At 32.2% G+C, this 14,620-nt stretch overlaps 1 protein-coding gene across 1 annotated transcript; it reads right to left on the bottom strand.

The window, feature by feature from the left end:
* Positions 1-1,141: 1,141 nt before the first annotated feature.
* On the bottom strand, positions 1,142-14,129 carry LOC125062452 (protein disulfide-isomerase A5). The gene is made up of 12 exons (XM_047668395.1): positions 13,903-14,129; positions 13,300-13,532; positions 12,955-13,162; positions 12,242-12,370; positions 11,717-11,817; positions 10,697-10,842; positions 8,821-8,951; positions 7,863-8,021; positions 7,057-7,195; positions 5,949-6,148; positions 4,817-4,991; positions 1,142-3,512 (listed from the first exon to the last, which is right to left on the bottom strand). Exons 1-12 carry the CDS (start codon positions 13,930-13,932, stop codon positions 3,256-3,258), a joined length of 1,908 nt encoding a protein of 635 aa, XP_047524351.1. The 5' UTR covers positions 13,933-14,129; the 3' UTR covers positions 1,142-3,255.
* Between the last annotated feature and the right edge of the window lie 491 nt (positions 14,130-14,620).

Genomic DNA, 14,620 nt, shown 5'->3' with positions numbered 1-14,620 from the left:
TGAACTTTTTGATCACCGATAAGTGCTCAAAGCACACAATTGTGCCAAATTTATTAGCTGAAATTAGCCTTCGAATATTATTCTTAATGGGAGTGATCGCTACTCACACCAGTTGTCAACGACAGCCAATTTGTATAACTCCAGAGGAGCTTATAAGCGACTACAAAAAACCCCGCCGAGATTCCATAGTGCCACCGTGGGTAATGTTATCTATAATAATATATGTACCGCTGGTCATATTATGCCTCCCAATCGTGCTATTAAGGAACTACGTTGAAAGTATACAGGCTCTCCTCGCGTGGACACTTGCCGTCATAATAAATGCGTTCATCACTGAGGTTCTAAAAATAATCATAAGCCGACCTAGACCGGACTTTTTCTACCGCTGTTTCCCGAATGGCATAGTCGCGGAATGCACTGGAGGTATTAAGGATATAGTCGACGGCAGGAAATCGTTTCCGAGCGGGCATAGCAGCTTTTCCTTCTGTTCGCTCGGTTTTCTAAGTATATGGTTATACGGGAGGTTTCTCGGACGCTATTCAGGAAATATACATTGCGCAATGTTTTGTTCAATGCCTGTATTTTTGGCTAGTTTTATAGGCTACAGCCGTTGTTGTGACAATCACCATCATTGGGAGGACGTGATTGCAGGCGCAGTTATTGGTTTAATAACCGCATTCCAATGTTATAAAGCTTATTGTGTACCTGCTGGTGGGATAAGCATCGAGGAAAGGAATGAATGATTGACTCGAGTTTTGTAACGCCACTATATCAAAGATATCGTATTGGATATTGTAATTTTCTAAGTTTGAATAGTGAAACTTCAATATTTTATCATAAATAAATTTTATATATTATCACTGTACCTTTCTTAACTACAAATTTAAGCATAACCCCATTTTCATAAAAACTATTTCGCGTCATGATGGCGCCTGGCTACTAGAACTGTTCGCTAAAATTTAATTATGCATAGGATTTCCTACTTGCCCCTTGTATAGTCCTTAATGTCCAAATAATTGCAAAATTTTATAATTGTTCATTTTGTGAGGTTCGAAATGAATATCGTTTAAGATAGTAATAAATTATATTTAATTTAATCATGGGAATTAGGTCAATATATTACTGGAAATGAAAAACATTGTTGCTTGTAAGACAATTTATTTTTGACAAAATATAAGTATGTTAAATCTTCAACAATTATCCTTATTTTCATATCTGAAAAAGCATGTTAATAACTAAATGCATTTAAATACTTGGAAGACAATGAAGGAACTCTATATTATAGTTACATTGGTGCACATGTATTGCCAGTCCTGGGATTCAGTGCCGGGGAAACAAGGTTTTGGTAGACAAGAGACTGAATTAAAAGATAAAGAATATGACCCCATTTCCCGTTGACTTTTTTTTAAGGCAACTAGCTTGTTTCGTCGGGACTCAAATCCAGAACTGACTGACCAATGACCATAGTTGAGGCGATATATATGATCTGGTTTATAATATAGGGAAAATATTTAAACTCTAATAAATTTATTCATAAAATTATGTAAATATGTTTATATGTAAATAGTGTAAATATATAAACGTGTAAATTTTTACGTATCACTCCAATAGATTCCCTATAGCACCAACGGAATAGATAGATATGGATGCAAGGGTTACGCAGGCACCGCAAAAAGCGATACATGTTGTGTAATTAAACTGGAAAGCAAACGTCCTTCCAACCTATTTATCTATTCCACGATTGAATCCAGAAAGTATTTCTAATAAGTACGTACATTTAAAGGCATTTTCGTAAAACAAATAAAAGAATCTGAAATTACTTTAGCAATTAGCATAACAACTGGTTTAATACAGCGAGCTGACAAAAATATTGGACTTATGAATCTTTTAAATATTTAAGCTATTTTTTCCGGGTTACTGTATAACACGAATGATGCGTATTTAAAGTATTTTAACATTTTACAATAATGGCTTTATTTTACTTTCAAAATATCAAAAATACATAATTTTTACTTATACGAATTATAAAGGCACAATAAATCTTAGTAATCAGTAATATTAACAAATAACGCAACGTAAAATTTACGTCGAATAATTGCAAAAACATATTTTCATTTCAGAAGTATTTAGAGCAATATGTCCGCGAAGAACAAATAAAAGTTCATGACTTTTAAGTAGTGCTAATATTGCAACTGACCACTTTTTTAATTGGAATGTAAATTACTTAAAGATTATAAAATAGGCCCTCAATCTGGGACCTATCATTATTAGCGCGTATGAGTTGCCAAAAATACCGCAAAATACTTAAGTTTTTTTCGATCAAAGAAAATGGAATGTAAGTGACGATATCAAGACGCGGATCCTTAAAAGTAGTAACGCCTCGTAGCTATTACGAATGGTAGTTTAATTAACCCGGGCTGTTGTTTACAAAATTTTACTTGCAGTTTTAATTTATTTTGGAATACTGAGAATTCAAATTCCGTTACTAATTGCTAAATGCTAGTCCAGACAAAATATATGGAAAAGTTATTTATATATCAAGAAAAATTAAGGTATCAAAAACCACTAAACCGATTTTTATTGCATATTTATTGAACCTGTGACCTAATCAAATTTGCGAGATACGAAATTTAACACACAAGTTAAAAATGTAAATACACATATCCAACAACAGATCCAACACATTCTTTATGAAGTTCTAAGTTTGTATAATTCCCAACAAGTAGTTTTGATCGCTTGTTTTATTCAAGGAAATTACATTTTCGTTTTGAAATTGTTCACTCGAGAACTGTCAGGTTGTTGATAGTTTGACAAAATCGTTACAAATTTACAAAACCAAACTTGTTGAGAATGAATACCAACTGGAATACTACTACCAATAAATCTATTTTCATATTAAAACTAGACTAGCAAATTGTCATGAGGTTACGTGAAATAGAATTTTTCGCAATACCCAATAATTATAAGTTGAAAATTAAATACCTCATTAATTTAATAAATTCGTGTCTCGATCCGTTAAAAAACTTCATTTAAGTGTTATTTTTCAAGCGTTTTAATATTGAGCCTTACGAACAATTATTTTAAATAAAATATAATTATTATATTCGATATTATGATAACAATTCTGACATTGTTAACCAACATATTGCTAGCAGATATAAGATAATTCAACATATATTCAGCTATGATAAAAAGTAATGAAATAATTATGAAATATTATAAAAAATTAATGATTTTGCTACCGATAAATACGGATCACAATTCATCTTTCACCTTCAAACTCTTACAGAAGTTATACATATCATCTTGAGATCTATCTCCATCGTAAACAGACACTTCAGATGACTTGGCATACATTTTCAATGTTGGCAACGTTTTAATACCTCCAAATTCTGTTGCCTTTGGATTATCAGTCACGTCAATGGCTACTATTTTTATTTTAGCATTCTCGCTTTTAAGTTTCGTTGCTAAGCGGCTAAATGACGGCTTGATCTCGTTACAGTGACCACACCCTGAAATTGTTATTACAAATAATAACTATTACACTATATATAGCAGGAAGACTTGATACTGAAAAAATACAAAAATGAATTTGCTAAATTTATGTTATTCTTCCAAACCCAACTAACAGAGAGCTTTAGAACGAAGTATGGTTTCCTTATATAATTCTCGATTTTGAATAATAATGGTAATTTTTTAGGCTTTGCTAGTGATTCATTACAAAATTGAAATTTATATCGGTAGTTTAAGTTACTGTATGTTTTTTTTTTTTTTTTTTGATTGGATAATTCACACCAATTGATCTAGTCCCATGCTAAGCTGGTGAAGCTTGTGTTATGGGTACTAGGCAACGTATATACATACATACTATAGATAGATAGACATATAAATACATATTTAAACACCCAAGACCTAAGGACAACACCAAATGCTCATCACATCGATGTTTGTCTCAGCCGGGGATCGAATCCGGGACCAATGGATTCGCAGTAAGGGCTACTAACCACTAGATCAATGAGCCGAAAATGAGATTAATAAACAGAAATTTTGTGACAATAATAGAGTACGTGGGAAGATAGAGAATTCCTACAATTATGAGAAAAGATGAAAAAGAATTTAATTATTTTTAATTAAGGAAAAAGTTCGAGCCAAGGCTGTACTTTTTCCTCACTCAGGCTTTCATAGCTTTAAGTGTGGCGATTATTTTTATCGTCAGAATTACACCCGTGATAGCCAGCCGCAGGCACTCGAAGTGAACATTTTACACTCATTTAGCATTCGCTTCATAGCAATTAACATTTACTTATTTGGTTACAGTATATAGAATAAAATGATAGAAAGGTACAGTACTTAAAAAATATTATAAATTTATGTATATATGTATACAGAGGTAACTCTTTATAACGAATTTTAAGGCACCGTGCTTTTTTATTCGTTATAGGGAGGGAAGAATTAATGTATGGGTATTGGGTTAAACTAAGGGTCTGTTTCACAATGTACGGAGTTTAAGTTCTACATAAGTTCCAAATTAGCTATTTATTACTTATTGGTAGGATAAACACTATTGTTGCGTTTCACGACTGTCAGATAGCGCTATTCGTCACATAAAGTCCGATGTCCGATGAGTCCGATGAATGTCAAATAGCAAATTTATCTTCCAAATAATTTATGTGTTGCATAGCTATTTGGTACTTTATCCATACATTGTGAAACAGACCCTAAATACATTAAACTATCTTTTACGTTATAGAGAATTTTACGTATAACGAATGACGTTATAAAGAGTTTACTCTGTATATAAATAGATAATACTTACACTGAGCATGATACATGACAAAACTGGGAACTGAATCGGATAGAATATCTTCAAAATTTGCATCATTTGCTTGCACCACATTTATCCCAAACCCGGTCACGGTATGACTCTTCCTGCCCTGCTCTTGCTTCTGACCATCTATTTGTGTATGTATGTGCTTTACGAAATCGTCACTCTGCAAAAAAAAACTACAAATGAAAAAGCATAGTGCAATTTAGTATAGTTCAGCTAGTTGTATATATATTTCTTTTGTATATTAAATGTGGATAGATAAAGACTTATTTTTATTATGTTTGGTAACTGTTTACTTTAGCTCAAAATAAATTCATGATGATTCCTGGTACTGTAGCACACGGGCCTTAGCTAAGAGAACAAAGATGTTTTATACTATTTTGTAGAAATTTGCAGCTTATTCTTACTGTATTTAATATGACTGCTTTTTAAATTAAATGTATTTCGGGAAGTCTAACAATTTAATTAGTGTAACTAGTGATATTATTAGAACTGAGTTTTTTTGTGATTTCATGAGCTATTTTTTCTTGTATATCTGTATGTTGGGTATGGGGATATCTATTAAATGTGCTGTTTCATTGACTTTATAAATGTTATATTGTAGTGTTTTGTTTTGTCTGTTCTTGCTCAATCAAAGTACAACTTATAAGCAGGAATATCTAGGATCTTTTCTGGGATATATTTATAATAAAAGGGTTAATTTCAGAGTGTTTAGATTTATATATATTTTTTTTTAAAGACAATTCACACCAATTGACCTAGTCCCATGCTAAGCTGGTAAAGCGTTATGGTACTAGGCAACGGATATACATACATATTATAGATATATATAAAAACATATTTAAACACCCAAGACCTAAGAACAACACCAAATGCTCATCACATCGATGTTCGCCTCAGCCGGGGATCGAACCCGGGACCCATGAATTCGCAGTCAGGGGTACTAACCACTAGACCAATGAGTCGTCAAATTGCAAGTTTCTTTTCATGTCTTTTTTATAATAAATATATATATTAAGTACAACCTGAGAGGAAGGATGGAGGGAGGTGGAAAGCGAGACCCTGTCCAGGCTCCTGGTGGGGGTAATGGGGGTCTTATTAATATAAATAAAAACCATACCTTTCTTCCGCCACTATAATCTTCAACTCGCTCATAATGATGAAAGTATTTAAATGTAGGATAACCCTTCACTTTGTAATTAGCGCAAATGTCTTCCTCAACCGTACAATCAACGGCTCCAAACAGAACCATCAGGTCATCCGCGAATGTGTCAGCGGCCTTTACGAATTCCGGTTTAGTCGATTTACAGTGACCGCACCCTGTAAATGTTTACAGCTTCTAGAATACTCATTTTGGAAATAATAAAACTACTCAATCGGAAAATGTCAGTATTGGGACTTAGCTAATATGACTCTGTAATGGCATCCTTGAAGTAAACAAGAAGCAAACTAAAATGTATATAAATAAAAAATTATCACAATTAATGCATCTAAGCTAAACTCGAAGACGTCTGGACCAATTGGAAGTATTTTTTTATTCCTTGAAGTTCCTCAATAGTAAGGTTTTTATGCTGTGAAAAATTGGAAAAGTTTTAAGTTTTATTCCGGAAAAACTAACAAGTTCTATAGAGCTTCTAAGCATAGCAAAATGTTGTAAAAAGGTAGGCTAAGTATAAAAATTATATTGAGGCGAAACGAAGTTCGCTGGGGCAGCTAGTAACATACATTCGCTATGAACTATGTATATATAATTGTTAAAAGTATTTAATGTTATATCAAACAATCTGTTAATCTTACACTGAGGACTAGAAAATAAATAAAATCCAGTTTTGTAATTTGTATGTATAATACGCAAAATACAATTAATTTTCTTTGTTATTTTATGTAATAGGAAGAAAATGGGCAGGAGGCTCATCAGATGTTAAGTTATACCGGACATGGACACTCACATTGCCAAACGGCTCGCAAATGTGTTGCCGGCCTTTTAAGAATTTGTAAGCTCTTTTCTTGAAGGACCCTAATCGTCGAATTGGTTCGGAAATACTTCAGTGGGCAGCTGGTTTTACATAGTGGTGGTGTGCGAGACCGTTTTAACCACGCGTCTATCTCGAACCAACACACAGATAGTATGATAGTACTTTGGCAATAGGTCTGAGTTTTTATAAAATATGTCAATGGTATTTTTTTTTTAATATTTTATGTATTATTTAAAATGTGTATATACATACATGGAGCATAGAACATGACTATCGCGTGTGCCGCCTTCTTAAGCGAGCGTTTAAAGTTATTTGATGAGAGGTGACGCACTGATGTCTCTTCTTCAGACCATGGTTTTTCTGGTGGTGTGGGGACCGGTTCTTGGGGGTTCTAAACAAACAAATATTTATATTTGAGAACATTTTACTAAAAGCTTCCACATTTTTGACGTGATAACGTCTTTAAAATCGTTTTAGTCGGGTGACATGTTCAGAAACTTGTGTCACACCAAAACCTCACGAGCGCGATCGCAGGTATAACGAGAGAGAGACGGACCGATCTCCCGTCTCATCTCGAGCGCTGCCAGTCATTCCGTGAATGTATGAAGAAAAATGTAGGTATATCATAGTCGAATAAGTAAACTTGTCATTTTACACCCGAAATTTATCATCAAAAGTGTGAATAAAACGATAGATGTAATTTAAAATTTGAAAAAATTGTTATCTTCATTAATTCCTTACTTCCCAAAAACTTATATCACCAATAAGACGTTATCACATAAACATCTCGATCGTAAACCTACTTTACAAACAACCAATATTTTTTTTCCACAAATTAAAAGACCGGCACTAGGCAACATGTCCATGGGCGACAGTTTCACTTAACATCGATACATGGTAAACAATTACTACAAAGACTATATGAGCCCGATAAAAATAATGAAATACGCTATATTTTTTTCAAAATATTAAAAATAATGATAATATTAAATAGTTTAAATAAAATTAAATAAATTCAAAATTAGAAATAATAAGAAATGACTAAATAAACACCATACCTTCATAAATTCAACAATTTTGTCATCAGTGCGGAAGTTGACGTCATATTTGTATTCGCCGTTGTTAAAATACTTAATAGACGGATATCCCTTGACATTGAACCTGGACCCCAAACCCTGCTCTGACGTCACATCAACAACTGCGATCATACCAGCAATCTGGAAAAGTGATTATAAATATCAGTACTTCTGTGTGACCCGAGTCAAACCTACTGGATCCCAAAAGAAGATATGGCCCAAACAGACCAGAAATATGACTGCAAAGCACGCAGAAAAGAGTGGGGGTGAGAAAAACGAAAGAAGAAAAATGCACTGGACTTTACATGCTGTTCAGCAAACAATCTTATAGTTTACATTCACACCTCTGGTAACGGAGCACCTGCAATGGGTAGATATAAGCTGGAAAGACCTGGAGCAAAATTAAAAGCCGAGAACTAGGCTAGTGTACTTTGTGACGTCCTCAGCCCTACCTCGGAGACATAGGATCTAAGGTTGTATATCCGTTGATATTGGGCCTTTATACAATAGCGATTGAGGCAATGATAAAAAGTTAAAAAATATTGACATAAAACATTTAAGACAAAGCACGGTTTAAAATCAGCAGAACTTTCCAAATTACGTCTGCAAAAATCAACATTCGGGAAATTCTCTTTCGAATTCTTCGCTGGATATATTCAGTAGTGGGCTGATAAATTTTAAAGAAAGCATTGTTAAATGCCTATCTTATACTTAATCTTCTAATTTTTTTATTATTTGTAACTTTTTATTTACCAAAATTGGCATATATTTTAGAAATGATAGCTTGTAACATATACTGTAGATATAGTATTATGTATGATGTGGTAAACTTCAATAAATAAATTTAATACAATGAAATAACAATTAGTGTTCTTTAAAATTGTACCTATATGTTTTACTCATAGATAAAAATACTTAAAGTTTAAAATACTTTACAAACCTGTTGCGTCCTCAGACTTTCTTCAGCTTTGATGAGATTCGGCTTCAAGTTCTTGCAATGACCACACCAAGGTGCGTAGAACACTACCAGTGCGTTGTTGACATGTTTCAATGTTGAATCAAAGCTTTCCGCTGAAATATACAATATTATTATATATATAATCTATATTATATATATATAATCAATATTGACCCTGCCTCACAGTAAGCATTTATACATCTACTAGCTGACCGGGCAAACGTCGTTTTGCCATGTATATCATTTATAATAAAAAATAGGGGTTGATCGTAGAAGGGTGAAAATTGAGGATTGTATGTATTTTTGTATGTTTTATCATAAAAAAATAGAAATTAATAATTTTGTCTAAAAAATAATAAAAAAAATTTAGGGGTGGACTACCCCTAACATTTGGATGAAATGGGATGAAAAATAGATGTTGTCCGATTCTCAGACATTCATAAGCACACAAAATTTCATGAGAATCGGTCGAGCCGTTTCGGAGGAGTATGGCAACGAAAACTGTGACACGAGAATTTTATATATTAGATATTTCACATTATATTTATATATTATAATTTTGATAGAAACCCAGCACACTGCTGTTTGATAAAATATATCTCCTCTAATTTAAAAAAAAAATGGTTTTAACAGCACCGCTTTAATTACTCTTTTTATCACAGCGTAAACATAATTTGCCAGATAGAGACGTAAGAGATTTTAAATTTGGCTAGAACATTGGGTTTCATGTTTTTACATTAATTATTACATGCACATAAGCTAGAATAATCTACGTAATTTCAAAGCTATATAATGTATAAGGTTACTATGAATTATAATACTATAATTGCATCAGAATAAAACCGAAAGAAATTAATTCAGTCGAAGTCTCCGCTGTCCACTTTATATGAATGGTCCATATTAACGCGTACCAGTAAAGGTAACAGGTACACATACATTTCACTTGAATACTAAAATGATAATAATAATAGGCTTTTATTTCAGATACTTTTACAGTGAAACACATTTATTCCCATCATCTCATTCTTTTTGAATATCTGTATGCTCTTTTCTGTCAAGGGCCTTCTCCAAATCCATTTCTGCCTGTACTTTGCCACTCTTTTCCATGCACCTGCTGTTTCCTTCTTCCTTTTGCCATGTGCCCATTTCCATTTAAGTTTATTTTTATTGTAACATCTGCTACCTCATCTCTTCTTAATGGTGTATTCTTTATTTTAACTATTCTTAATTCATTGTATTTTGTATTGTATTTTGACTTACGGAAATCATTCTATTCTATATATACTTTGGGTATACGCTAATATCGTAAACATAATAAGTTGGATGGCAAGTTTTACTAAACGTGTATACACACGATGTATATTTACCAATGTACCCAACACGTCTAAATCAAATCTTTTTTACATAACTACAAGCTAGTTAATATTAAAATACCTAAATAATACCGTAATCGCTTTAGCATCGTTTAAATAATAGCAATCTTTAGCCAGCAAGAATAATTGACGTAATGACAGACATTGGATGAAGAATATTAATAAATGAGGTCTTATTAATAAAAAAAGTGAAGACGACACAGATTACGTTAGTATAGATTAATTACATTAAATACTTTTTAGTACGCATTTCAAATGAATTAAATTTCTTTTTTAGAAGTCCCATTTTAAGGGCGACCGTTATTGCATTAAACATTTTTATTAGAATAAATCCGTATTATTAAAAAATTATATACTGTCCTTTTTTTTTCTTGGGCTTATATATTGTCAGCCACATCTTAATTTAAAAATACCCAATCAGATGTTATACTACTTCATAATTACACATTAAGATAGTGTAAATTAAAAAAATGTGTTTAAATTACCTGTCAAGTGTAGTAGATCGGTATCCAAGTCCCAGGATTTTGGCGTTTCCTTCTTCATCTCCTGTACACTACTCGGGTCTCGAATGAACCTCACTAACGCATCGCGCTTGTTATCCCCATTGTACACCATACGATAATTGCCTTTTCTGTAATTTTTTAAAATCCAATTTACTGTCTATATTCTAATTCATATAACAATCTTGTCTTGCGAGGTGTCAAACATCGTACAGAAGAAATAGTTTGACAGCAAGAGCTGTCGTCGGAATAAGTCGGTGGAAGTCGTCACGTGACCAAATCATACCTATTCGGACTGTGAACATGGCTCACTACCGAAAAATACTTTTATAGACCTCCGAATCACCATGTGATTATTTAAGAAAGAAACAAACAAAAAGTAAAGAATATGATATATATCTTTATATATATAATTCTTCTGTGAGTGTGTATGTCACTGAACTTCTCTCAAACGACTGGACCGATTTTGATTAAATGGTTTAGATTCATAAATCAGCCCGCCAGATGGCGCTGCAGTCGGTACTTTCATACTTTGCTTTACTAATTGCCTGAAATATCATGCAGGACAACGTCTGTCGGGTCCACTAGTATACATATATGATACATTTAAAATTTAAAAGCACACCTTCATATACAAACAAGAATGCACACAACACACGTTAAAAAAGGAATAAAAGAAAATAAACACAAAAATAAAGTTCGGTAACACTACACAAAAATACATATATAATTAAATTATACCCGAGTCTATTTAGTAGTATGACTAACAAAACTTAGTCCCCAGGTGTATCAATAAAATAAACAATGTTTAGGATAACTACACAAGTTTACTAATAACTATTTGGATTGTTTCTATATAGAATATCAATTTAGTTGGTGGTCAGGAAGGTTTCATGACCCCCATGACCCCACGCTGGATCAGCCTCATCTAAAGCGACAAGTTGCACACTTGATTGCACAATAGTAAGTACAAATCATACCAAAATTATAAAATGCAATACTTACACGAAGTATAACAAAGTGGGGAATCCTGTAATGTTGTATTCATAACGAAGTTTTGAATTCTGAGGTTTAGATACATCGATTGCTGCCAGCATTGCTTCGCCCTGTAAATAAATATGAATGAATTTCATTTGTAACTGATTCTACAAAACTTTTGTATTTTCATCATCAAAACAGAAGCCTCTTATATATTGGTCAGAAAAACTACTAACAATTATTTTTTCATTCCTTAATGTGCATTGTATATTTGGATTATTATATAATAATAACAAAATTTTACATAATAACATATTCAAAGAATATCAAAAAGTGCTGTGTTGTGTGCGATTCTCAACCCTTAGGTAGTTCCTCAAACAAACTAGCTTGTACAGTGAACATTATGAAGAAATCAGCGTGTCTTGATCAAACAATTGATAACATGTGTCAGGCACTGATGGATGATAATCTATGTATATCTTGTAGTGCTACTGGATTATTATTATGACCGCCTACTAAATCTTATGACTATATATTAAACAACCATTTTACCTTTAAGTCTAAAGCTGCATCGGAATATTCAGGTTTCAATATTTTACAATACCCACACCAAGGAGCATAAAACATAATTATTGACTTCATTGAGGTTGCTGCACACTTTTTGAGAAAGCTAGATAGCGCCTGAAATAGAAATATATATCATAAAGTTCATACATTGGTTTCTATGTTACAAGTTACAATCATATAAAAGAGTTAAATATTAGCATCTACCCACAAATATATAAAAATATGCTTAGTATTTGTGTATGTGTCTTGAAGAAAACCTACTCTACAAAATCAAATCAAAATACATTTATTCATATTAAAGAACTGTTAAAGGTTCTTACTTCCTCTTTAGTTCATTTATTTCCAGTTCTCTCTGTATTCATGTTCATTGCAAAGATTTTGGTTTACAGATTGTAAATTGAAGAAGTAAAGAAAATTAGAGTAAAAGAAGCATCCATTACACTCTAACCTCATTTGGTACTTCATAGTGTAATAGACAAGTCTTGTGGTGGTAACAATCAGTATTTCATTTCAGTATTCTTTAATAATGAAACTGATATCCGTCAAATTGGTATTTCAGATCCACTTTTTTATCATACAAACAACATTCCATGTTTCAAAAAAGAAGATTTTTTTAATACTAAGTTTTTAAAGTAAATTTAAAATTATATTTTAATTACTTACAATGTTATGTTAATAAACTAGTATTTTGTGCTTACCATAGAATCAGCTAAATGATAAATATGATTAGCAGAAGGATCTTCGTCCCATGGTGCATCTCCAGTTGGATCCAATAAAAAATTGACTATAGAATTCACTGTTTCTGCTCTTTCATAATCCTTATTGAATTCCCCATCTTTAAAGTGCTTTATGAAGTAAGGACTGCTTTTTTCAACCTTCAATTTTTTGCAAAGCTTTTTTCCTTCACTGTTAACATATTTAATTGTTTTTTTTACTTTTATATGTAGGGTTTGTTTATCAAATTATACTTTGTTTTTTTTTTTAATTTGTGATAATTTAGTGAAAGTTTAAAAATACATAATCATTCCATCTGTTTAACTTACCTTCCAGCACAATTAATTGATACCAGTGTAGCCTGCCCTTTCATTTTATCTGCTACTTCTCGGAATGTCTTTAAAATGGGCATAGCCTCTTTTTGAATATTTATGTATAAAACTAAAACATTAGTTTTTGTCTTCATTAACTTTTTAAACTCTTTAAGGTCTTCAACCTGAGTTATTGATGTGTGTTTCTTTGCTTGAGTTGAATTTTGTATGCATATTAACAATATTAATAGCTGAAATAATAAAATAAGTAATTTTTATTTAAACTTATTAGAATGACCAATTAAAAAAAGGTTTTGTCAAGTTATTTTCCATTAAGGCAATTGAGCATTATTTTAGCTATTTTGAATTATCTGCCTATACGCAAGTATTGACAACGTGGGAGCATCAGATTTAATTTAAAGTCCTTACCACAGCCTTTCACATTATGTTGTATTATGCAATTTTTTTGTATTGTTTTCTATAGCAAGAACTTCAAGAAATAAGAACATAAAAACATTATGCTTTGTTAAGATATCGCATTAACTTATACACATTACAGCATACTACTTAATAATTAATTTTTCTATCAAGAGTTTGAACTACTTAAACTTAAAAACTTACCAAACACTCGGCAAAAGCTAATCGGCGCATTTTTTTGTATATGTTTTAACACAGCTGAACACAAGTTTATACTTTATACGGTTCGTTTACAAAAACTTTAATCTTATTTTAAAGCAAAAACGTAAAACTGTTATAACAAATTCAAAAATACCTAGAAAAATACCGTATAATCGCGATTCGCGACTAATAACTTGAAAGTTGAAACTTCACCGGTCATCCAGTCCACAGACTTCACTACTGACCAAGTCGAAACAATAGACATACCAATGTTACCTTATATTAAGAATAAGCACAGAAACTGAGAATATAAGAGTAAACACCTAGCTATATATATTTATATACCTTAACGTTATAATATTACTAATCAATGACATGGCAGATTTGGCTGCGCATCACTACTATGTGGAACCTGCTGCCTACCGAAATATTTCTGAACCAATTCGACTCCTTGGTTCCTTCCAATAATAAAGTGTAGCAATTATTCTTAAACGGCCGATAACGCACTTGCGATCCTTCTGGAAATGTGATTGTCCATGGCCGGCGGTATCACTTAACATCAGGTGAGCCTCCTGTTCGCTAGCCCCTTGTTATATAAAAAAATTAAATATTTAATTCACCAGTTTTTCGTGGTGGTCGTAAATCAATTTGACAAATGTTGATGGTTGATACTTTCAACTTTATTAAAACCATAATATTGTGTGTTTTACACCATTTTGTT

The sequence above is a fragment of the Pieris napi genome, chromosome Z (assembly GCF_905475465.1).
Source record: "Pieris napi chromosome Z, ilPieNapi1.2, whole genome shotgun sequence".
NCBI classification, from domain to species: domain Eukaryota; kingdom Metazoa; phylum Arthropoda; class Insecta; order Lepidoptera; family Pieridae; genus Pieris; species Pieris napi.
This window is presented reverse-complemented; position numbering and strand designations above follow the sequence as displayed.